Below are 24,524 nucleotides of genomic sequence, written 5' to 3'. Positions count from 1 at the left end.
GCAGGGATGATCCCGCTCAGCTGGAGCGGGCATCGCCCTCAGCCGGCATGGCCCCTAAGCGGGCAGGGATGATCCCCCTCAGCCGGCATGGCCCCAAAGCGGACAGGAATCCCTCTTAACCGCGGCGGGCTCGCCCTAAATCGGGCAGAGATCTGTTTCAGGCGCCATCGCCCTAGGGTCGGCAGGGATCCCCCTCAGCCGGGATCGCGCCCCGATCGGGCGGCATCGCGCTCAGCCGGGATCCCCCTCAGAACACACAAAATCCCCTATAAACACACAATCTAAGTGCAGATAATTCGTTTATTGAAGTCCAAATTTACAACGGAAGTTTACAACTTTTTTTTTCTTTCCCCAAAACAAAAGCTTTGTTTGAATTTAGGAAGAATAAATGTTTGTTTTTGTTTTTGTTTTTTTTTTAATAATGTACAGACTATATCTCTTAAATAAGTTAATATCTTTGAAAAAAGAGCAATATGTTCCTTTTTTTTAATGTTGCAGTGCAACTTACGACTTACACGTCTGTGCAATGTACCATGAGGTATATGCCCAGTGAGCAACACACAGTGAAGTTTTCCATTCATAAATTTTCATTGTAGACACACAAAAAGTTAACAAGTTATTAATCTGTGATAGAAAACGCAGCCGGTTACAGTAATTCACACAGAACTCATCTGGAAAGAGGGAAAAAAGAAACCTAATGGTCATTGCCTATAGAAACTATTGGATTATCTTTCAACATAGACAAGTATAAAATTAAAAATACTGTTGTGAAACTGAAGAAATACTGTGTTATCCAGGGGTTGAAACCTCGTTTGACCTGTATTAGTCTAGAACCATTGGTTTTCTCTCTGTAGCATCCACGAGCTGAGGGATTTACTGTGGTACTGATGGAGCATCTGCTTGTCAAAGCATTAAGCACGATGGGCACTATAGAAAAGTTGCAGAATGCTCAAAAACGTACAACTCCAGCATTTTCCTGGCATGGACAGGTGGTTTTCCATTGCCTCTCAGTTCATCTCCCAGCTGATTAGAAAAACAAGGCTGAAACATGGAAGATTACTCGTATTTGAAGCTTGACACTTCAAACTTCTCAGGATGGCTCTAAAATACTTATTTTTCTTAATGACAGAAAACATATATTTATTTAAGAAAGAATCATCCACAATATAACTTTGTGATAAATAACAGTTCTGCCTCTAATACATATATACATACTGCTTGTAAACAAAAATGCCCACAGGTCATGGAGTCTCCATGATTTTTTTACAAGGCGCTATAGATTTTTATTTATTTTTTTCTTTTTTGTTATTGAAAACAGTCCTAGTGAAAGTTTGGTTTATAACCTCCTATTGCTACAGAAACAGTAAGAATGTTTATATTTACAAAGAAACAAAGACCATGGAGACCCCATAGCGTTATTTGCCAAAGATTTGAAGTTGGTGGGGTTTGCAAAATACACTTTGTCAGCACGTTGGACAGGTTGAACACCAGCAGTACGATACTCCAGTGCTTTGGTATTTCAACCCCTGAATATACAAAGACATTACTACAGCCTACTTCACAGTTTAATGCAAGTAAAGTGCAAGCCATAGTACAAGGGTGTCATACATTTCCATACATGTAAGCGTTATCTAAAAAAGGCTCTGTACAAGGTTTATTAGCTATTAGTAACCTAGATGGAAGTCACCTATGGCCCAGCAATTAATGGTCTTACAAGGATATTGTCTTTGTAATACAGTATGTGTCAAATGTAAAACGTTTATTAATACTAGTGCATTTCTCTTACATCCTAACCTGTTTTCTCATCAGATTTTCAAGCTGAAATCCTTGTTTCTCAGTAAAACAGAAGTCTTAACTGGTTACAGGGTCTTACTGGTGTTTTGGCCAGCGAACACAGTTTGTTAAGACATATTTGTTTTGTGGTTGCTAGTGAAAAAATGCAATAGTTAATATGTAGAATGTGACATCCTTAGTTAATCTGCAGCATTCGGACAGACACATTTACTGTTAGTAAAAAGATCTGTATTGATACCCTCACCAACGCCTGAGCATGAACAATATTCTAGAAATGTGAGGACAGAAGCTACAGGGCTTAGCTGGTCAAACAGCAGGTTGTCGACATATTTGATCATTTTTACAACATTGCTTTCTTTCAAATACTGCTCACACAGTGGCATTAATGCTTAAAGTCCCTAACTGTCACTTCTAACACATGTATGTTCTTGATAAAAATAAAGATATATCTGTCTGGCCTACATTAAGAGTGAATATGGTTCTTTTCCTGAAGGCAGTTTCTGTCTGACTTATTTAAATATTTTTATTAAGAGGAGGTCCCAGTAGTATATCACCTGTCTTCAAACCTGATAAAAATTTAAACAATATTATTTATAAACCTCCTCCTGGATGTGCAAGAGTGGTATAACCCGTAAAATATAGAAAATAAGCTTTAAAACATGTTTCTTTTTCTATTAGTTATATCCAGAGTGAAGTGTTCCCTGCCCACATGTTAGAGAGTGGAACTGATCAGAAACATCACATTTCATTTGTGGGTAATGGGAGCAAAGAAAATAACTATAAACATCAAGTAAGGAAATACAACTTACTAGTTTTGGTTTAAATAGCCATGAAATTTCCATACAACTGCTGATAGGGCTCAGATGTGATTTTCAGAAGGGATTTTCAGATCTGTGCCCACTTAACATCCATCAAGAGCCTCAGCCTTGAGGCTCTGTGAATTCACATTACACAGTGTGAATTCATCTGAGAGAGGAGATGGAGGACCCTTCCCCACAGCATCCTGCCTGGGAAACCTACCCTGAGCCTCAGCTTTGGTGAGGGAAACATTCTGGAAGAAAAAGAGCTTTTTAATACTGAATATAAACAAATAGCTAATATTGCTTCTCCAGTCTTTCCTGTTATTTCCCATTTTTGGTCCTAGTGGTAAATAAACATCATTTGGCAGCAGGGAAGGTGATGTGCTGTGGCCTAAGGCATGTGGTACATGCAAAATCTACCATGGAAAACCTGTGCCCTTCTGGCTGCCCTAAAGCACCATTCCCTACTGTGAAAACTGAGGAGAGAATAAAATCCTTTAGGAGACCCAGGCAACTCTTATTTCTCTAACATTAAATGTGGGGAACCCAGGCATGCCCTGAATGGCGTTCAGGCTGGGGCCCAGCAATACAGACAGGCCTGGGCTCTCTTCCTTAAGGGATCTCCCTAGGACTGGCTCTGGAGACAGAACCTCTGTGGAGAGACAAGACTTGGTTTACTGAAAAATTGAGTGTTTAAAGTATAATTCAATTGCCTGGTGTCATTCTCTAGTTCAGGGGCAGCTGACAGGCATTGCAGAGGGGGCTGGGTTTGTTGTGCTGCACTGTGCCTTAGCCAAGGGTCCTTTTACACAAACCATCTTTGAAGGACTTTGTTCCCCACTGCATGAAGGGTTTGTACCAACTGTTGGTGAATTATCACAAAATAGCTCTGCTGTCTCTCCTCAAGGATCAACAGGCCCCAGCTATATCACCTTGGTCATAAATACTGCTATTTTTGGCAGAAAGAATGCTTTTATCACTTTGGAAGACAGTAAGACCACATGAGGAAAGAATATGGCAAATAAGGTTTGTGATAATCTTGGCCTTTTGCATTTACATTACTTGAGACAAAGAAAAGAATGTTCTTTGTTCTCCTCAGATTTCTGTTGAGTTAAACAATTTTTACCAGATTCTTCATTTTTCTCCCAGAGGTCCTATTAACATTTAAAGTGAAATCTCCTAAAGGTCAGCAGCAGAACTGTACCATTTTTGAGGAGGCTGAGCCCTTCCCAGAGCCACTGTAAAGGAACTCCTTCAAAGGTCCCTGTGCTGTCCTTCACAGGACCTTGGAGAAGGAGCTGTAACTGCTGAGAGGAGGGAGAGGAGGCTTAGCTGGCCATGCACAATTCTCTGCAGCACTCATTTCTTTTTCCTTGGAAAAAGCCAGTGGAGCACCACATTCCCAGCTCAAAAGGCAGCAGCCAGAGCTGAATGTCCTGATAACAACCCCCTCCTCCTCCTCCTCCTCTGGTTTTTGTTCGTGTCAATTAGAGCAAGCTCAGGGTAGTTTTCATTTAAAGTAATGAAACCAAGAGAAATGTCTTGGTTCTCTCAGGAAGTGATGCCGAGAGAGCTATTAAGACACTTTTAAAGATCTGACATGTCACTGAATACAGAACAGTATTAAAAAAGGAGGGGAATCAGTAGCTCAGGGGGAGCATTAAATCAGTTGTAATGAAAAATAGCCGGAACAAAAAGACTCAGCTTGTGGAGTGTCAGAGAAAGTGTATGGGCTGAGACATTTTACCTGAAGCAATTTTGAATGAAGACACTAACTTTAATAAGATCCAGTTAAATAAAGCACATCCAAACAACATTTCCATGTTGTATATGTTAAAAACCAAGTTTTACCTGAGAATTCAGGCAGGAAAACTGGTAAATTAATAATTTTATTGTACAGGTGCTATTTATTTCCCTTGATGAACTCAACAGCCAAGCGTTGTTCTTTTCCTATTTAAAAATGTGGCATCAAAACGACCACAACAATTCCAGCTGCTTTGTACTGTGTGTTCGAGTACCTGTTGGTCCAGGAGAATTGGATGTACTTTAATACATAAGCATGAATTTTTAAATACATTATCTGTATTGCACTTTGCATTCCAGTGAGTTCAAAGGTGGTGAAAATCCAAATAATTGTGCTGTGGTGACTGTGCACATTCCTCTCTGCAGTCCATTTAGACTGGAACCAACACCCAGAAGGAAGAACCCATGGCTGAGAGGGAAGGGCTGCAGGGTGGGGTTCAGGAAATGTGCCAGGAGAATGACAAGTTCTTGTGAAATGGCTTCCAAATGCCAGCTGACATTTGTGAAAGAATAGAGTCTTTGTATTGCTTAATTTAGCAATTAGATTTTGCTTGCTCTAAGGCACAAGCAATGCCAGACAAATGGTTCAGACTTTTCTCCCAGTTAATCTTAAGCCCATTAGAGGGAATTTCTCCAGTGTATCTCATCTCATTTCATCTCATGAATCTCCTGGACAATTTATTTGGCCTATTCAGTGCAAATCACATTTGCTGAGAGCTGCTCTGCAAGAGCAGAATGCAGACTCACAATTCCAAGAATTTCAGAAAAGATGATCTCATGACACTGAAAGATTTTTAAAGATAAGCTGAGCAAAAGTATGAACTATCTACTATTTATCTCATCTATTCATCTTACAGAAATTGTATTTAAACTTAAAACAGAGATGATCTGTTTTCCCTACTATTTGTGTCATTTCTGAGAAATCTGTCTTCCCAATTATGTTTCTCATTTTCAGCTGTATCACTAAGTAGTATTCTCTGCTTGCTTGTGACTTCACTGAATATGCTCAGTTATGTCTTGAGTGATGAAGCAGTGGCATTTGAAATCCTTTTGGAAAGCTATTTGGAAACAATATAGATATTTTCATTATGAAAGCACAAACCATCTTTTGAGTTTGAAACAATAGGCATTTTTACATTTCTTTAGGAATTTAGACAGTTCAATCTATGTAACTATTTCTGTGACTATCCATCACTGCTTGCATGTATAATATGAATTCATTTCTAAATGGATTCTATAATTTATTCTGTTGCTCACTGGAAATGAAGGAATGAAATTAAGACTGGAAAGAAGGGGGGAGGCAAAGGAAAGGTGTTTTTAATTTTGTCTTTGTTTCTTGCTATGCAATTGTATTTTAAATTGTTAATAAATGAATTTTCCCCAAGTCAGGTTTGTTTTGCCTACAATAACTAGCAGGTGATCTCCCTGTCTTTGTCTCAACCCAGGAGCTTTCCTGTGGCAATTTTCCCCCTCCTGTCCAGTCAAGGTCAGCTCCCCTTAGCTGCTCTGTGGAGACAGAACTGAACACCCAGGACACCTTCACCTGGTCTGCCTTTGGAACAATGAAATCTCCTCCTGGATACTAGGACCTCACTGAGATGACATTTTTGCCTCTGTTATACTGAACTGCGTGAATTTTACAGTCCTTGATGGATGAGAGACAATTAGGTTTATCTTGTGAAAAAATGATCAGTGAAATCTGTTTCAGTGAAATGACATCAGCTGTATTCACATCCCCTTCATTCTGCCTTTTAGAACTATTCTACAAGCAGAGTCAAAGCAAACTGTGAATGGCTTTGAAATCTATGTTCAGTAGCATCCAGAGCAATCTTTTCCCCCCCCAAGAATACAAGTATTTTCCCCAAAATCTGATTCTTCCAAACCATTCTCACCCAGGCAAGGAAGTGAAATCCACTGTGTGACTTGTGTGTCTTCCCAAACCAATCAATACCGATTGGTTTTTGAATGATATTTTGAATAACTTCACCCACTTGCAAATGTACTGCTAGCAGTTAAAAATTATTGCCAGACATTACATAATTTTGAATTATTAACTCAGCTATAGATGTCAGTGTATCACAGAATGTAATTGATTAGTTCAGGAGGTTTTTTTAGCTTCATTCTCATGCTTTTTTGAATTTTGTGACTCACAGTCATGTGTCACTTCAATTCACAGTGAAGAAATGATGAAAACCTGCAGTATGTACCTTACTCAGTGCAGATTTCTTTTTCTTTCACCATGAAATACTTCAAATCCTACTAAAACCTGTTTAAGTTGCAGCATTAGTGAACAACCAATATTGTTCTACTCGTATCTTACCTCTGTGCCAAACCTGCTTGCTCGTGTTCGTTCGTTTAAAGGCAGGCACAGCACGTTACAAACACAGTATTTAAATGGCATGTACAGAGTGCCCATAGGGCCAGACTGGGATCTATTTCTTAGATGTACAGTGTACATTTTAAGGCACACTATAGGGATTGAGTTTACATTTTGATAACTCTGTCCTTTTATTTGCAAAGATGGTCACTACCTGGAAATGTTGCAAAAATAAATGTTCATCTCTAAGAGTGGCCAATGTATTCATGTCTTCATTTTTTATATTTTTTCTCAAGAAAAAATGTGTGAAAGTGTGAACTTTAGGGAATTTTAAAAGGAAATGTCAACTACCATGTTACATTTTATATACATAGATATGATTTTATATATATCTAAATATATAAAATGATTGCAGGAGCTCATACTATAAGCTGAGTTTTAGTACAGTACTTTAAATATACTGGTATTTATTTTCAGTTACACTTCTGCACCTCTTCTTCCTAATGCAGAGCTCGATACGGACATTGGTTGATAACAGCAAACAAAAAAATTCATAAAGAATATCATTGTCTTATCATGCAATGTAGTAGGCATCCTGTGGCACTATTCTCTTACCCAAGTATTTACAGTACTGCTGAGTACCTTAAATTCACCAGGGTTTGTCTGCCTGCCTCTGTCAGGCACCCAGCAGTGGCCAGGCTGAGCTCCTGTCACACGTGAGTCTCGATGAAGGAGTGTGTGTGTGTCAGCATTGGGGCCGAGCTTGCCAGTTCAGAGGCTCCGTTTTGAGACTTCCCAGCAGCACTGTACTCACAAATGTCCAGGAAAAACTCATAGTTCTTTAATTTCCAATCTTTGAACTTCTTGGATGTTAAGTTGGGATCGTCCAGAAGGCTGTTGATAACTGTGAGGTCCCCTTCCTTTGCCTGGCAAATTCCAGAAAGACAGAGGACAGGTCAAAATGAAATTCTGTATTCCAGCGCTTTATTTCTTCTTTAATGCCAAGTGCCAGGAAAACTACTATGGAAACTTTAATATTTACCTAAATTCAGGAACTATTACAGCATAAACTGTTTGACAGCTCAGTCTGTGCCACATGCTACAATTTGCCCACACAGAATGCCAAATAATCTCCTTTTTTTTCCTTAAGATGGAACATACTTGCTTTGAAGGATTTTTAGTTTCTTTGAAACCTAATTTTAAAACTACAAAAAAAAGCATTAACAATAGAAACGTAAAAGATTAAAGACAGAGAGTGACATTAACGACAAGGGGCGATGGCTTCCCACTGCCAGAGGGCAGGGTTAGCTGGGATATTGGGAAGGAATTCCTGGCTGTGAGGGTGGGCAGGCCCTGCACAGGGTGCCCAGAGAAGCTGTGGCTGCCCCTGGATCCCTGGATGTGTCCAAGGCCAGGCTGGACAGAGCTTGGAGCAACTTGGGGTAGCAGAAGGTGTCCCTGCCCATGGCAGGGGATGGAATTGGATGGGCTTTAAGATCCCTTCAACCCATCAGCATTCTCTGATGGACAATTAGACTTTTAAAGTTTATATTCCTTGCATACAGATCAGGGATGAAGCCACACAAAATCAGGATAAAGCCTTACTTTTAAAGTGCTCTTGAGGACTCGGATGTGGTGCAGCTTTTCGTTGATCACTGGGTCATTGCATCGCTTCACGAAGGACTTGCGGAACTCCTGCTTGGTGGAGGGACGCTGCTCTCCAAAAGCTGACAGACTGGCTTCTTCCAGAGTTCTGTAGAGCTCTTGCAGACCATCTGTGATATCTTCAATTTCTTTTACGTTTTCTGAAAGGAAACAAAGAACCCTAACAACAAACCTGATCATTCAGATGAAGTTTCTAAAATCAGCAATACTGCAATTCAGTACTATCTTAACCTCTTACTGAGTTCTGCAGTGTTGATTTTGGTGAGACAAGAACATCATCCCAAAGCTCAATTTTTAGCACTACATCTTGGCATTTCAAATACAAACTCCTGTGTCTGCCAACATCCAGCAGTTCAACCACAAAATCCTTGCTGAGAACAGTGGCAATACCGCTCTGGATTTTGAAGTGGAGGAGAACATCTCCCAGAGCTTACCTTCTGCACAGAAACTATTGTGCCTTCTAAGAGGAACCTTCTCATCCAGGCTGTCGTCGGTGTCCTCAATGGATTTCACGCGTCCCTTCCCGCGCACGTCTCTGTTCCGGGGCAGGCTTTGGCTGCGCGGTTTCTGGGGCCGCCCGTGGGAGCTGTGCCCCCTGGGACACTCCACCAGAGGAAAAGGCCCATCCTGCTCAAAGTTGTGGCGCCTCTGCACGGGCAGCGTGGCCTGTCTCCGTCTGTCCGGTGACATTCCGGGCCGGCCGCTCGCGTACTCTGCCTCCGGAGGGACGGTCTGGAGGAAATGGAGCCCTGAGCTGGTGAGGGGGGTCTCGATCAGGTCCTGCCACGAGCGCCGTTCCCGGTAGGGAGGCCGGCACCCCGAGGAGTGCGTGCTGCCCGCCGCCTCCGGCCGCGACTCCTCGGCCGAGGAATGGGAGTACGTGGATTCGCTGGAAAAGTGTCGGCCTTGCTTGGCTTCGGGGAATGGGCTTGAGGAATTCACCTGGAAAGACACAAAAACACCTGCCCATGAGATGGTGTTTGGAACAGAAGTGACTGCAGTGTAAAACACTCTGTGATATCTAGTAATCAGATGGACTCATGGGTTGGATTGGTCATAACATGAACCACTGTAAACAGAAGAGAATTAGCAGTGACAACTTTTATACAAGTGCTCTTTGAACCACTCCCTATTCTTGTTTTGCACATTCTCTGCCCACAAGCAAGTCCTGATGGAAAGGAAAGTGTAACACTGGTGCAGATTTCCTGAAGACCCATCCAGCTTACACTCAGTGCAGCTGAGAACAGTGGAAGTCTCCAAAAGAAACCATAATTGGATTTCCTTTCTTTTTTTTTTCAGGGGCCAAACAGAAAAAAAAAACCAAAAACCAAACCCAAACAACAAAAACTTCAGCACCCAGGAAGATTTTTCGCCGGGGGACTGTTGAACTTGTGAAACTATTTGAATGAATTCTCTGGGTCTGTGTATAAATTTCATTCAAAACAAAGAGAAAGGCAAAAATGTGGAAAAACAGAAAGGGAGGGGCTTAACCTGTATCCCAGTTGATAAAACAGCATCACATGGGTGAAAATCAGTCTGAGCTTCACCCATGTGATGCTGTTGTCTCAGTCACTCTTTCTTTGGTTCTGGCTGTGTGAGGATCATGTCATTCACGCTGAAGAAAAATCCGAAAGAAAAATAGAGAACAGTCCTATCTGTGCTTGGAATCATAGAACAATTATCATAATTGCCTGTGTTTTGTCTAATAGAAATGTTCTGTTTGCAATATTGTCATCACCACGGCATTGTACACAATCTTGTAAAAAAATTCCCTGTCCTAGAAAGATTTGTTCTTCAAAAAAGAAGTAAAACATGATTACTGGGTGAATGTGAGCTGATCTTAATCTATAGCATCCAGTATCCAATATTCATAATTGAAAAACAGTCTCAGTTAATACAAACTATCCCATCCATCACATTCTTTTCACATTCTGCAGTGAAAGTAAAATTTGAATATTCTGTTTCTGTTATGATGCGTAGTTTCACCAATCCTATAAAAAAGGTTATATTTCCAGTCTGGTGAGAGATGTGTGTCAGGAAACATTTACCTCTCCTTCCTTCCTAACTGATTTGCTAAGGAAAAATCCAGGTCTTGGCTCACAAGGAGCAGCAGTAATTTCATTTTAACAACACATCTGTCTTTGTTTCACCACCTTTTCAGTGTTTAACTATCCCAGGACAAGGGAGGAGCCAGCCCAGGCCCAGGGCTGTTTTTGGTGGCCCTGGCACATGCAGGGGTGTCACTCACTGAGGGGGTGCGGTGGTAGCTGTCACACAGCGTGGAGGAGCCCTCCTGCTTCAGCGTCAGCGAGCCCTCGATGTCGTCCTGGTCGCTCTCGCTCCAGTAATCTGCTGACAAAGCATTCCAGCTCTCACTCGGGTGCTTTTCCACCACAAAACAGATCCCACATTTCAGCAACATCCTTCTAAGGGCAAGGTAAAGTTTCCCAGTCACTGCAGGGCTTGGCAGCCGCTCAGGAAGGGGCTGGTGGGAAGGTCTGGCCCCTCAAACAGGGAAGCTCTGAATGATTTAGGAAAGGGTTACAGAAGGCAGCTCGGGCACCTGACTCCCACTGCACATAAAAACCAACTTCTGCTCCCAGACTTTCACACAGAAGCCTCATTCCAGATGCTGAAGTAGAGCCAAGCCTGAGCACTTAATTTAATTGGGCATAACAGGTTCCACTGTGGGTGATGGGGAGAGGACAAGGCTGGCACCCGAGCTCAGGAGGTGCAAACAAATATTGCTGAAGCACACATTGCCCCAAGTCTCTGCCATGTTTTATGGGGATGAACATCCCTGAGGGCTGGAATCTGGGAGATCACACCTCACCCTGAACCCCGCATTCTCTTTACCGCCAATTTTAAATATTTCCTAAAACTACTGCTAAGGATTTTATTTTCTTTGGTGGTGGCACCAATAAATGTAGTTCGAGGAAATGTATTCTTATCAAAATTGATATTTAGAATGATATGGCCGTATGTTGATAAAGTCAGTTATGAACTCTCCAGCTTCAGTGAAATACTGAACAGATTTTTCCTGTCTGCTTTCTTCTCCTGATTATAACCACTGAAGCATTACCTTCATCTGGGTGAATATCCTTGTCATCAGGTGTGTAACCAATTGCTGCGAGACCCAAACGATTCATCCATCTAACAGAACAATAAAAATGAGGAAGAGAGGTATTTAAAAGGAACTTCTCATGTAAATCTGAAGGCATCCACATCCTTAACATCTGGAAAAGTCGGACACAACACCTAAACAAAAAGGCTGTTAAACCCATGATTCAGATTTGCTGTGTGTTTGATAAGTGGGAATAAAGGATTTTTCACATTTATTCTGATTGATGTTTATTTCAAGAACTTGCCTGAATTGCCAAAAGACTATAAAATAAAATAGACTTATGATAATTATTGTCTGAAAACCTGTGTTGGGAAATTAAAGTTGTATTAAACTTGTATCCTCAGAAAGCTAAAACAGCCTATGGCAGTTTGGTTATTTGCTAGTCTGGATTCACAATGCTGGTGATATAAACACTTAGTGTTGTTGAGCTGTGATATCAACATTATTTTCCCTTAATTTGTTTAATACAGACTTTTGGGTTTCTAAAGTCTTGGTAAACTGCAAGTGCTTCAATATTTGCATTTCACATTGGATGTGTGAAATTGGTTTCTTTCTTTGTCCTCAAATTATTTAGTTTGATAGAAAAGAAGATTCTTTACTTCCTTAGGGAAATATTATAGCTAATCTTGGGGAAAGTACCTTTTGAGTTTTCTTTATGTAAGATTACTAGATGTTTACACAATATATAATTAAAAAACTAGAAGGAAAAGGAAATTAACACACAGAGGGAAAAGTCACTTCTTAATGTTCAGCAAATGGAAAATCAAGAATTATCTTATTTTCATCAACAAGGAGATATAACCAAAGAAAAAAGCCCTAATTGTGACATCTATAATGCCTGGGATGTTTTGAACCATTCCCTTCCTTGGTGACTAAATTCTTAATTATCTAATTAATTTCCCAGAAAACTGATGTGAGAGTTTATCTAGAAGCAGCTCTTTTTCCTTTTCGAACATTTGCAACATCAAATTTGTTAATAATTATCTTCTTGGTTAATGAATATTATAATGGCAAAGCCATCTTTCACAGGCCTCAAGTCAGACATTAGTGAACAGTACATGCAATATCAAAAGGACGAGTTGTTTTGCAGATCAAAACAAGAAAACTCTTCAGTGTCATTCTTTCCCACTTGTACTAGAGGAGAAAAAAAAGCTTTTAAGGACGTGAGTGTGACTGTTGTTGTCCAGGAGAGGGGTGTGTGGGAGATGGGAGGCACAGCAAGGAGGCAGAAAGCGAAGGGAGAGTGAACTGTGCACTAAAAATAGCTCAGAGCTGAGCACGTATTGATCCCCTGCTCCCAGCAATGATCCTCATCTCTGCTATTGGCACAGCCCCGGCTCACAGAGGCTCTGCCTGGATCTCATGGCTTTCCCAAGTAGCCAAAGGGGACCACAACATTCACTTCTTACAGGGAATTCTGAGAGAGTTTAATTTACTTGCGGAACTATGAAAATAAAGAACTGTACAATCATACTGCTTTGCCTCTCAGTATTAAGGCAGAAGTCAGCAAATTGGAGATGAAAATGGAAATGATGATTAGTTTTCCCAAATACCAAATGCAGGCTTAGCACTGCTTACAGCCCTTGTTTGCATCAGCACATCAATAACTCATCTTTATCATGAGGGAAGTGCATTTAAAATGGATTAACAGATTTCCAGAAGAGCTTTAGCACAGTGGTCTCCAGCATCATTTCCCTCAGCTCACGGTGCCTGCACTGCCTGGGGTTTGCTTCCCTTGCAGGGCAGATCCTTCACTGCAGGACTGGCAGTGACATCACTCCTTTATCAGCATTTCTATTCACCAGTTTTTCATCATTTGTTCCTGAATTTCTGAACTCATTAGCACTGGAGCAAAATAGTTTCAGTCATACTTTGCCATATGCCTTTGGTAATTAAGCAGGATGGCTCAGTGCCTTCAACTGAGGTTCTGCTTAAGCACCAATGATAAATTAGGACTAATTACCATTTTCCAAGTTAAAACAGACACAGCCATTTGTGTGGTCAGTGTATGGAAATTTATATTGTCTTAAATTTCTTGCTGAATTTCTTTTACTCATTGTTAATTTTAGGGTGTCAGATGTTGGAAGCAAACACAGACACCAGTTGAAGTGTTAGGATTAACCTCCCAGAGCCCGGGATGCTCTGAGGATACCCAGAGTATCAGCTTTATGCACATGGCCTCAATGGCCAAATCTGGAATTAGCTGAAGTTAATCTTCCTTCTCTAAGGCTGCTCAGGCTTTTCTCTTGCAAAGGCCAAGATCATCCCCACCAGAGTTACAAGGACTTTCTCACCTCATTTACTGCAATTCAGAGTCAGCTCCTGGCCAAGCCCACATAAAAGGTTATCTGATGACATTCAGTGGCTTATCATGGTAAAATCTCTTCTGATAAAAGAACTAGAATCTCCATTTTAGGTTTTGTGTTTTTAAGAAAAGCATGAGTGAATGTTTTTGAGGTTAATCAGGAGATATACAAGTGGTGAGATTACAGCTCATTTTCTAACAGTTAATTTTTTTTTCCCAAGGAAATGCAAGCTCAGTTTGAAGGAACCCTGCATAAACTAGATGAATTTCCTTGATGAGCAAACCACTTTCATTTCTCAGAAAACTGCAGGTTTTTCAAGGTTATAAAAAGCTCTTTGTGGAGAGCCTGGAAAGGCAGGCAGTTGGTTCTGAGCTGTCCCAGGTGCCCTGTGGGCAGAGGCTGGGTTCCAGCTGGCCCTGGGGCTCCTGGCAGAGCTGAGTCTGTAGGGATGGAGGATGCACAGCCCGGGGAGGGGCTGGGTGCTGCAGCTGCCAGCACAGCCCCAGCCTTGCTGTTGGGGCTCTGGAGCTGTGCCCCAGCTGCTCTGGGACTCCCCTGTGGCCACCAGGAGCTCTGGGCACCTTTGGGATCTCAGGTGCACATCCCACACCCCAACCCCAGGCCGGGCTCCCTCCCCAGATCCTGCCTTTTTACCTGGAAAACTGCAACAACTCTTTCCTGTTGATAATTAAACAACTTAACCAGGATGTTTCACTGAGTCTAGGCCACCCAACAGAGCATGGGTTTGCATTCTGGATGGGAATTGTGATGACAGAGCAGCACTAAATGTCCCAGGGATCCTCTGCCACAACATTTTACCTCCAGGACTGTGCAAATCCCCATAAGCCATAATCACTTACCAAGGCACATTGTAACAACCAAGAAATGGGTTGTTTTTTATTGCCTGTACTCCAGTGAACCAAAGGCAGGGAAAGACGAGCCTCAAGTAAAGTCATCAAAGTGCACAAGTAAATTTTGTACTTTGTCTCAATTAAATTCTAAATAAATCAGGCTTGGTTGTAATTAATTCTGATGGTTACAAACAGGCACTGCTGTCATTGCTTTGGGATAAAATAGAGCTGCCTGGTAGTACTTAAGTTAAATTTACTGAGATAATTCTGGTTATTACCCAGGGCCTCTTCTGAGAGTCTGATTGTGCCCCAGGCCTGGGCTGAGTGAAGGCACCAGGGCAGTGAGGAGCTGTCACAGCCTGAGACTGGAGTGAATCATCCCAAAAAACCCCAAATTGTCAGGAACCAGGAGCACATTCAGCCACTGACAGAAACATTGGGAAATGCTGAAGGGGGCCAAGCAGCTGGAAACAATTGCACATTGCTTTGCTCCCCTAACACTGCATTGAAAACCAGAATATGCCCCTCCTCAATGTACAAATTAATGAATTTCTGTTTCCTGGCTTTCAGAGTTTACTCTGCTGAGCCAGCCCTAGGTCAGTGGGAGGTTCTGGGAGTGAAGACAATTAAAGTTTCCACAGGGGCACCACACTCACCCCCCTGGCTGCTCCTTTATACAAGTCCAGAGTGAAAAAGCACAAATAAAAAAACATAACAGCTTGGACAATCTCAGTAGCCATAAATTGGAGAGAACCATTATTTTTTAGTGTAGGAGAGTGAAAGCCAAGGGAAGAGGAAAACCTTTTTTCTCTTCCTATAAAAAAGGGGTGAAAAGTTAGAATTTTTAGGTTATAGTTAGAACTGTTCCATAAAACCATGGAGAAGAGGGGGAGAAGAAGTGAGATTCTGTGGCTCAGAAAAGTTTGATTTGATTTCCCACTTACTGCACATACCAGGTGGCTGGTTTTAGAAAAAGCTATTTAATTCAAATGAATATGTAAAAAATTACATGTCCTGAAAAGGTGTAAATTCAAGAAAAAGTCCAACTATTTTCATTATTTCTCTCTGTTAATTGTTCCTTTAAAAATTAAGTCTGTGAAATCCTGACACATTAACAGAAAGAATAAATAAAATATACTTCCTATCTTCCTTGCATCTTTTCATCATTAATTCTTGACCTTGTACACCACTTCAGTTTTGTGTTAGAAATGTTTCAGTGCAGAAATATTTTTTTCATTTTGAGATTGCATCTACATTAGAGATTATTTGGTTAAAAGGAAAAACTAGCACTAAGTGGAAGTTAAATTTCACTTAAATCAAGTTATCTTTAAATCTATTAGAGATTCCTTTGAACCATTTATTTCACACATAGAATTTATTCAGTGCAGTTTACATTTAATTTCTGATCAAAAGCTTTGTATTATGTGTTTTCCATCACTGGGATAATCAGATTCCAGAATTCACAGTAAAATTTTTTGCAATTCACAATTAGATTTAAAAATTGATTTTGTACTTGTTATGTGGACTTCTCTGCCCAGTCTTTCTTACTGAACACCTGAAAAATCAATGCATTTCCCATTTGCCTTCCTAAGGTACATCATTTTCCCTATTTTCAATGCTTATGCAGGTAATACATTGATTTAAGAGAATAAAGGCAGCTGTAACAGGGGTGGCTGAGATGATGCCTTGATTTTCCTCCACACAAAAGGAGCCCCAAAGCATCTCCTGGTGAAATGTGACCCTGAGCAGCTCCTGCTCCGTGAGCTCATCTCTGCTGTGCATCAGCCCCAGCAGCTCTGCCTCTGCTGCTGGATTTGTCACACTTGCTGGGATTTGTTAGGCAAAATCATTCACGGGATAAACTCTGAGTACTCTCTGATTTGACAATTTGACATGACTGTTGATCTTGTTTCATGCATTGTCTTCTTAGATTTGTCAGGCTGGAAAAATAGGAAAAAAGCCCGAGACAGCTTAAGAATTGACAAGTGAACCAATCTGTGCCCTCTTTGCATGTGCATCTGCTTCATGCACTTAATGGGATTTTTTTTCTATTTTTAATTTTTTTAACTTGACTCTGTCAAACAAATGCACAATTATGTCTCTGTACTCAGAAGTCTGGTTTGGTGTGGGTGGTTTGTTTTTGTTTTTTTGTTTTCCCCAGTGGGTAATAGACAAAAGAAATTCACTGCTTTGTAGCAAATAAATTACCTTTCTGGTACCAGCATTTACTGTACAAATACAGTTGTGTATCACAGAGAGTAAAAGCACACAATAACTGATAGGATATTTGATCCAGAACCAATAATAAACCCTAAAGAAATCACCAAAACAGTCACAAAACCTCACTCAACTGGAACTTCTCTTTACTCACTCAAACTTTTGCCCCAGCTTTCACCAAATGTTTGGCCCAAAGGAAAGCTCTGGAGAAAGAAAGCTTTGTTTACAAGCAAGAAAGCTGAGTTTAGCATGACATAAACTATGGGTGGGGTTTAGGGTGAATTTTTTAAAGAAATGGGGTGACTTACTTGTGAAATTTTGTAATCTGCTTCTACATAGTTTTTAAAAACTCAGCTCAAATAGGCCAAATAACGCTGTTAAATGTCTGTTAAATATAATTAATTATGATGAAATTTCTTATTTCTATGACTTATTTCAGATTTGGCAGAGTTAACTCTGTATATCCAGCATAAGGTCACAACAGGACTGTGACACCGCCTTCAGCTCAGAGGTGCAGGGCTGGAATCACCAAATCTGCTCCGTGAAATGCAGCTGAACTGCTTGGATCCCAGAAGAACCTTATCAGTTCCCACTGGCGCTATTTGCAGCAGAATTTGATGAAGTGAATTTTGTAATTGCAGCTGGTGCAGAAAGCCAGGGCAGCCCCTGCCTCCTGCAGGAGGGACGAATCCCCCAGCCCAGATTTGGGAGTGCTGGAAAATCACAACTGGGCACTGCAAACTCCATCAGCCACTGGGGCTGGGGCTGGCTGAGGGGCAAGTGGAACTCCACAAGTCTGGGGTAAATAGTTCATTAATTTTAAAAAGGAGGAGCCAGGTGACGTGCCCAGGAAATGAGGTTTGGAACGTTCCAGCTCAGTGCTGGGAATTCCTGGTGCAGTATTTTGCCCCTGTGCTCTCCCATGAACATCATGGTTTCACCCAGTCCTTGGGGCCTGCAGCTAATTCTGATCAGAAAATTGTTTTACTTGTGCTGCACTTTGGAGCTCTTATGTGAGAACAATAAATTAGAGGGCTGGTGTGGCCTCGGGCACAGATTTGAAACATGTTTATGGGAACATAAAAGGAAGAAAGGAAAACCTGCTCTTTATGATTATTTACAGCACCATTGGGAAGCTCCATTCCAGGGATTTCTCTTTGAAAAGCACCTTTCATGTTCTGCAGAATTATCTCCTGACTTCTCAGCAGGTGAGGGGCTGAGAGTAAGAGCTGTGTAACACTTACTCAGCTCTATTTGATAAAGAGCTGGTGAATCAGCCAGACAGATCTGACAATCTCCTGCTCACTTCTCCAGTTTAAGGGGGAAAGAAGGGTCTAATAGCTGAAACTTTAAGTTGCCAAAAGCTTTACTTGGGTGCCAGTTTATATAAAGTGAAGTCTACGTGCATTGAAACTGGAAAAGATGTGTTAACCCTGGCTCACCATCTGATTTGGCCAAGACCTGTCAAAGAGACCAACATGCCTGAAATTTAAGGGAGAAAACTGAATTAACTTTAGTAATAAACAGGATGATTTAGGGAAAGTCTTGAGTAACTCACTTGGTTATACTCCATATGTAAAAGTAGATAGGAGTCACCATAAAATTTGCTTGGTTCAGAATACTTCAATTTTCACACAATTATTTTTCAAGATAAATATTGTGCTATAGTCTTTCAGGTCTTGGAAAATATAGGAGTGATCGCTATAAAAATTAATCATCATTCTGTTTGAGTAGCAACTATTTGTTATATTTCTTGAATGAACACCAAAGATTTATGGGAGTTATTAAAATTGCAAAGTTAACCCAGTTATTCAAATCAAAAGTGATCAAATTATTCAGCCTAAAATAGAAACTTTAAAAAATTTAATATTTGGAGTCCAGGATGAGATTGCAAATGCACTGCCCTGCCTTTCAATGGCATGTAAGTTTTAAATAAAGTCGATATTGTAAAACAGCCCAATATTAAATTCAATGCTAATTAAAGCCATAAACAGGTTATGTGTGGTGTGGTAGCAGATGAAGCACTTCTGGGAAATAAGCCCTTTAACAAGCTTGGAGTAGCAAGCTAGAGATGAGCTCATCAAGTTCATTATTAATTCATTTCTAAGAACACGGCTCTGCCCGTGTAAGAGCTGACAAACAGCATGAGTGTGAATCCTGCAAACCTGAGTAACACAGCAGGCAAAACTCAGCCCCAGCTCAGTGCCTGGGTCTGCCACAGAATAATCCAGCCCCACCCACGGGGGTCCAGCTCTTCCTTCAGCAATGTGGGGTTAAAGGCACAGGAAAATATTCCAGAGTGGAAAAAAATTAATAAATAGTGAATCTGGGGTGAGAAACTCTAAAAAGAGCTGTTAAAATAAAAGTGGTTGAAGAAAGGATAAAATTCCCCTCATAGTGAATGAGGAATTTTCCTCTCCCTGCCAGGATCCTTCACTTTTCAGCATGAGGGATCTCCCCTTCCATCAGCAGGGAAAATCCACCTAAATTCTGTGCTGCAAACAGGAGTGAGAGATACCATGTAAAATATTTGCTCTATTTCCTCACATTATGGGGCTAGCAATTTGCTGGGAAGAGAGAGATTTGTGGAATCAGTATTTTAAGCACATTTTTCATCTATGAATCTTGTTCCTCATTTCAAATTTCACCCAGGATCTCTGGGAGAAGGAATTCCAGGAAAGCTGTAAGAGCTGCAGGGTGCCCAGGGATGTCAGAGGTAGCAGAGTTATCCATCATTGGGGTGGGGAGTGAATCCCAATTGCTCTGCAGGGACAGAATTGCTGAAGGGAAAATACTGCACAAAACACTTCAAGTAGAAGCTCACCCTTTGCCTTCTTCCCAAAAATTCAGGGAAAAGGCTCTTGTAAATTCCAAAGTCAATGATGTTTAGGATAGTGTGGTATGGAAGGACACGCTGGCACCTTCCCAGCTGCTCCTTTGCTCCAAGGCCTCATTGCAGCTTCCTGGGCTCCCCACGGAAAAATCAATGGATGTTGTAAAAGCAGCTCATTGAATGTGTGTCAAGACTTCCTGCTTTTCCTTGAGAACATTTTATGTATAATTTATAGATATGATCAATGGCACTTCAACAAACGAGAGCTACCCCAGCAGCTGAAATCAAGGGAGACCAGGCAGAGCTAAACCAGCAAAACATCCTCACTTCAACAAACCTGAACCCCCCCACAGAACTGAGCAATGGAACGTTAACAACCTTCAAAAAATATTTTTCAGCAAACTTAAACCCTGAATGTATCCCACTGCTGATAAGGGAGGCTCACCCCCCTCCTCAGTGCAGGATGAACAGCTCTCCACAGTTTCACCCCAGCCAGGCTCACAGCCCAACATACCCGAAGAGCCATGTAAGCCACAGAATATAAATGTTAATTCAACAATGGTTTTTAGGCCTTAATATCCCAAAGGAAAAACCCCATCCATATTTGTCTTCCCAAGCTGGCAAACATTAAGAACAACTGTAAGTGAGAACATCTCAAAGTTTCAGTTATCTGTGCCAGGAAAGATTTCAGACTTCCCAGGATGTGACCTTGTCCCAAGTGTCCTTGTGCTTTCCACCTCAGCTGGGAATAAACAAACTTCTGAGGTAACAGGAGGAGGGAGGACATCTGACCCTGCCTTTTGGGATCTAAGGCCCTGTCCCACCTTCACCCCTGAATCACAAAGGAGAAGCACGGAGCAATTTGGGCTGGAAGAGCTCCCAGGAGGTGCCTGTTCCCACAGCCACCCCCAGCAGGGCCAGCTTTAATGTTGGATCAGGCTGTCCAGAGCCTTGTCCAGTCAGGAGTTTGGAATGTCCCCCCAGCACATCCAAGGACATCTAGAACTCACTACAACACCAAAAATGGAATTTTGCTTGCCTCTGCTCTGTGTTGGGACAGTGATGTGGTGAATAAAATTAGTTAATGCTGATTTTCTGTGTTGTTGGGGTGTGTTCTTGGCATTATGAGGGGAATATATATATATGTATATATACATATATATGTGTACACACACACACCACCACCTGGGTGTTCTCTGTACAAGCTTTGGTGTAGGTGCACTGTTTAATAAACCAGAAACGCTGATCCCACTGAGACTTCCAGCCTTCACCCACAAAACTGCACAAGGGTGATGAACCTTAAGTCCATCAATAAGAGAAAAAATTCTAATTAACACAGATGAGACCAACACAAGTAACTTTCCTCTGCAGAACTGAGACATGTCATGGCAGGAAATGTCAGCAAATTGAGCCACAGAATGAAATGTATGTACTGAAATTAATGGAAAATGAATTCCTGAGAACACCATGAGCCAGCATTCCATCAGGCTCCAGGAGGATATTCCTGTGTCAGATGAAATATTGAAGCAGCAGGATAAAGAACATCCCACAACAAAGGGGACACACAACTCACCTGTTCATCTCCTCAAGGCAGTCGGTTGCGAAGTAGAAGCTTTTTATTTTGGGGTGACATGCTTTGAAGGCACTATAAAAAAGAGCACAAAGAATAAAAACCACCTTTTCTTTCAAACATCTTGTCTACAAATTCACCAGACTGTCCTGCTCTATGATTCTTCAGGTTTCACAGGCATTTGTCATCTTCAGTCTGAATTTTGCTGCCTAACTTTATCAATGGATTCCCCCCAATCTGATTTCATCTACATTTGTGAGCCTCATACTTTACAAAAATTTCAAAAGCACTTGAATGACTTAAAAATATAAATCCTTTTGATTACCACTGATGTTCTATGTCTAAAATCTCCTTGGGTTAATTTGAAAGTCTTACTGAGTATATTCAAGTACATCTTAGTTGTATTCCAAAGATCAACTAAAGGAATAATTGTTTGATCCCCCCCCCCACCTCTTCTCATGTATTTGATGACAGTTTTGTGTTCTACAAAAAGAAAGGCAGAGGGCTGCCAAGTTGAGCTAGAAATCACTGGAATTATAGATAATAATCAGATGGCATAGGTGATTATAGTTCACATAAATGCTTTTTATTAATGCTTTTATGTGGTCCAATCCCTGAGATCTCCCTCAGCTGAGCAGTTGAAAACTGCTAAGAACAACAATCACAGTTTTTATAATTTTTTGTGAGGGTATAATGAAAAGGAGTTTTGCTATCAAGGAAACCAGAGGGTCCCAGCATTAAAGACTATTAATTTGATTAGCTGGCAAATGCTAAAAAAATGCCACACTATCATTCATAACATTTATGTTAAAATACTGACATTTATATGGTAATTACCAGATGTAAGAATTAGATTAGGAATCATTACACGTGGAATTATGAAGAACCTGTGATGCAATGTTTCCACTATTAATAGCTGAAATGCAAATGAGTGTTTTATTAATTACTATGACTTATTGCAGTTTTCAAAGACAAGATGAAAGCTGAAGAAGCTTCACCTGGGCAGAGTGATTTTTTAATATATATAATTAATACAAATGCATCCAGCAACAGCTTTCCTAACAAAAGCCCTACAGCAGAATTCTGTATTTCTGTGCAGTTTCCTTTTTCATGAGATTAGGGATATCAGGGGTGACGTTATCTTTGCACAGAGGGTTATCATTAAATATTAAATTCCACAAAAGGAGGCTGTGGAGGTATTTAAGCGTTGTTTTGGGATCTGGACAGTGATGATTTCCACTGCAGAGCCTCACTGCCCTGGCTGCTGGTGCTTTGTAAAAAAAAGCAGTGAGTGGCCGTGAAATCCCACACAGGGATCCCTGGTGCCCACTAGATGGCACAGGCTTGTTAATTATCTCTCTTCTGATCATTACATAAATGCAGTTTTATGTATGCTCTGATCAAATTTATGCTTTCTTTTAACTGATTGGTATGATATGGTTTTAGTGTCAAGAATTCTTATCATTCTTAGTCTTCTTTTTAATCCCTCTATGTCAACTGAGTACCAGCAGCTCCCACTGGTTCTCTGCCAACAGCTGTGGGTGACAAAGGTGGAACAGTTTTGTGTGTCTGAATCAGAGCAGTACATGGCACATCTTTAATTACACAGAGATGAGCAAACACTGTACCTTCAACAGAAATTCCTTACACTACTACATTTTTGATGCTGAAAATAGAAAATCATGACTAAACAAACACTCCTGCATCGTTCTGCTGTTGGTCTGAGCTCTCTGCAGCATCTGCACCTTGTCCTGCTCCACTTGCCCAACCATCTCCAGTGGCATTGGCTCAGATTGGAGAGGATTAGGTACTGGATCTAAAGATCCTAATCCCCTTGGCTAATCCTGAGACAATATCACATGATGGAGTTTCTGCTTGTAAATAGGATTATTTTCCTAGACAGGAAATTTAAACACATACAGGCATTTAAATGCCAGTATTGGGGTTTCAGTGTTAATGGGTGGAAGTTAGTGTGATAAACAGAGTGTAATTTGGCTCCTCTGTGCTCCTGTAATGTGATAAAATCTATGATTAGTGGATCATTTTCGAGTGGAAGGTGTCCCTGCCCACTGTAGGGGTAGAATGGGATGATCTTTAAGGTCCCTTCCAACCCAAACAAGGCTGTGATCCTGTGATTATTGGAATATTTTACATCTCGCAGGACCCTGCCTCAGTTAAGGCACAGAGAGGTGAAATCAGGAGTGTGCAACAGGTCAGGCACTGTCTGCAGGCTCCTGCCTCAGCTGTTACAGAACTTGTGAAGGTGCCAGAAAGAGCAGGAATGTTGTCAGGGTAAATCAGGGAAAAGCTGCAGGTCTGGCTGCTTTTGCAAAGAGTTCCCACATGCCAGGTCCCTGCAAACAGCTCTAATTGGTTACTGTGTGAGTGTTCCTTGAGATCTTTCTGTCTGATATTGAGATCCTTTCCTTTAATGTAGTGAACATTAAAGCTGCATTTGTGCATTGCACTGTTGCACATCTGCAGGCTGCAGACCAGAGATCTTTATTGCTATGAAGTGGAGATCCCAGTTCTGTGCAAACTTGTGATTTAAATGTGCTGCAGTTCTCTGTGAGGACTGCAAAACAATAAATCCATCTTCATCTCCCAGCAGTGTCACTAAGATTATTATTAGGGAAGTGTTTAGATACATTTCTAGCATTAGGAACTGCAGTCTCCAGGGGAACAATTAGAGATGTATAAATATGAATAATTTAGAGGAATTATATCTATATATTTACATTTGGCTTGGTTTGGAGGGCCCAGACTGGCTGCAATAATCAAGATGTGGGGTAGGGAGTGCCAGTTAAAGAATATTCCCTCTCCCTCCATTTCACTCCAGTTCACACAACCCAGAAGTTTCTTCCCACTGGTGGCTCAAGGGGGCTTTGCTGTCTGCAGACTGTCAAATTCTTTTCAGAAATAGCAAAATTATGAAACTGCAGCAACATTTAAGCTGTACCTTCCTGTCTGCCTGTACTACAATGACATTTGTAAAGAGCTCTGACTGCACACTTCCAACATGAAGTGCCAACACTGTGACATATCCTTGATAAATTTAAGACCCAAATTTGCATTAACTAGGCAATGAAAATTTTCACTAGGTGGAAATTGCTGAAGGTTCAGGCAAGGCACCAGTTGATAAGGATTAATTACACCTGTGGCTCAATTAATCTTTATACTTGGGGATCAGCATCATCATGGGGCATTATAATTATCAGTATCTGTGAAAATAACACGATATTCC

At 41.1% G+C, this 24,524-nt stretch overlaps 1 protein-coding gene across 2 annotated transcripts in view; it reads right to left on the bottom strand.

Annotated features, from left to right (window-relative positions):
- Window positions 1-282: 282 nt before the first annotated feature.
- Window positions 283-24,524, bottom strand: part of LOC134425830 (connector enhancer of kinase suppressor of ras 2-like) — a 173,415-nt gene continuing 149,173 nt past the window's right edge. Inside the window, exons 19-24 of one of the 2 annotated variants that reach the window (XM_063170815.1) lie at window positions 21,284-21,355; window positions 11,462-11,532; window positions 10,628-10,731; window positions 8,814-9,321; window positions 8,320-8,519; window positions 283-7,640 (exon numbers count right to left, since the gene is read on the bottom strand). In XM_063170815.1, the coding sequence (XP_063026885.1) occupies window positions 7,425-7,640; window positions 8,320-8,519; window positions 8,814-9,321; window positions 10,628-10,731; window positions 11,462-11,532; window positions 21,284-21,355 (1,171 nt within the window). In that variant the 3' untranslated portion in view covers window positions 283-7,424. The remainder of the gene's footprint in view (window positions 7,641-8,319; window positions 8,520-8,813; window positions 9,322-10,627; window positions 10,732-11,461; window positions 11,533-21,283; window positions 21,356-24,524) is intronic. The other variant, XM_063170817.1, reaches the window with a different exon arrangement.

This window comes from Melospiza melodia, chromosome 16, assembly GCF_035770615.1.
Source record: "Melospiza melodia melodia isolate bMelMel2 chromosome 16, bMelMel2.pri, whole genome shotgun sequence".
NCBI classification, from domain to species: domain Eukaryota; kingdom Metazoa; phylum Chordata; class Aves; order Passeriformes; family Passerellidae; genus Melospiza; species Melospiza melodia.
Note: the sequence above shows the minus strand (reverse complement) of the source record. Positions and strands in the feature narration are given on the sequence as shown.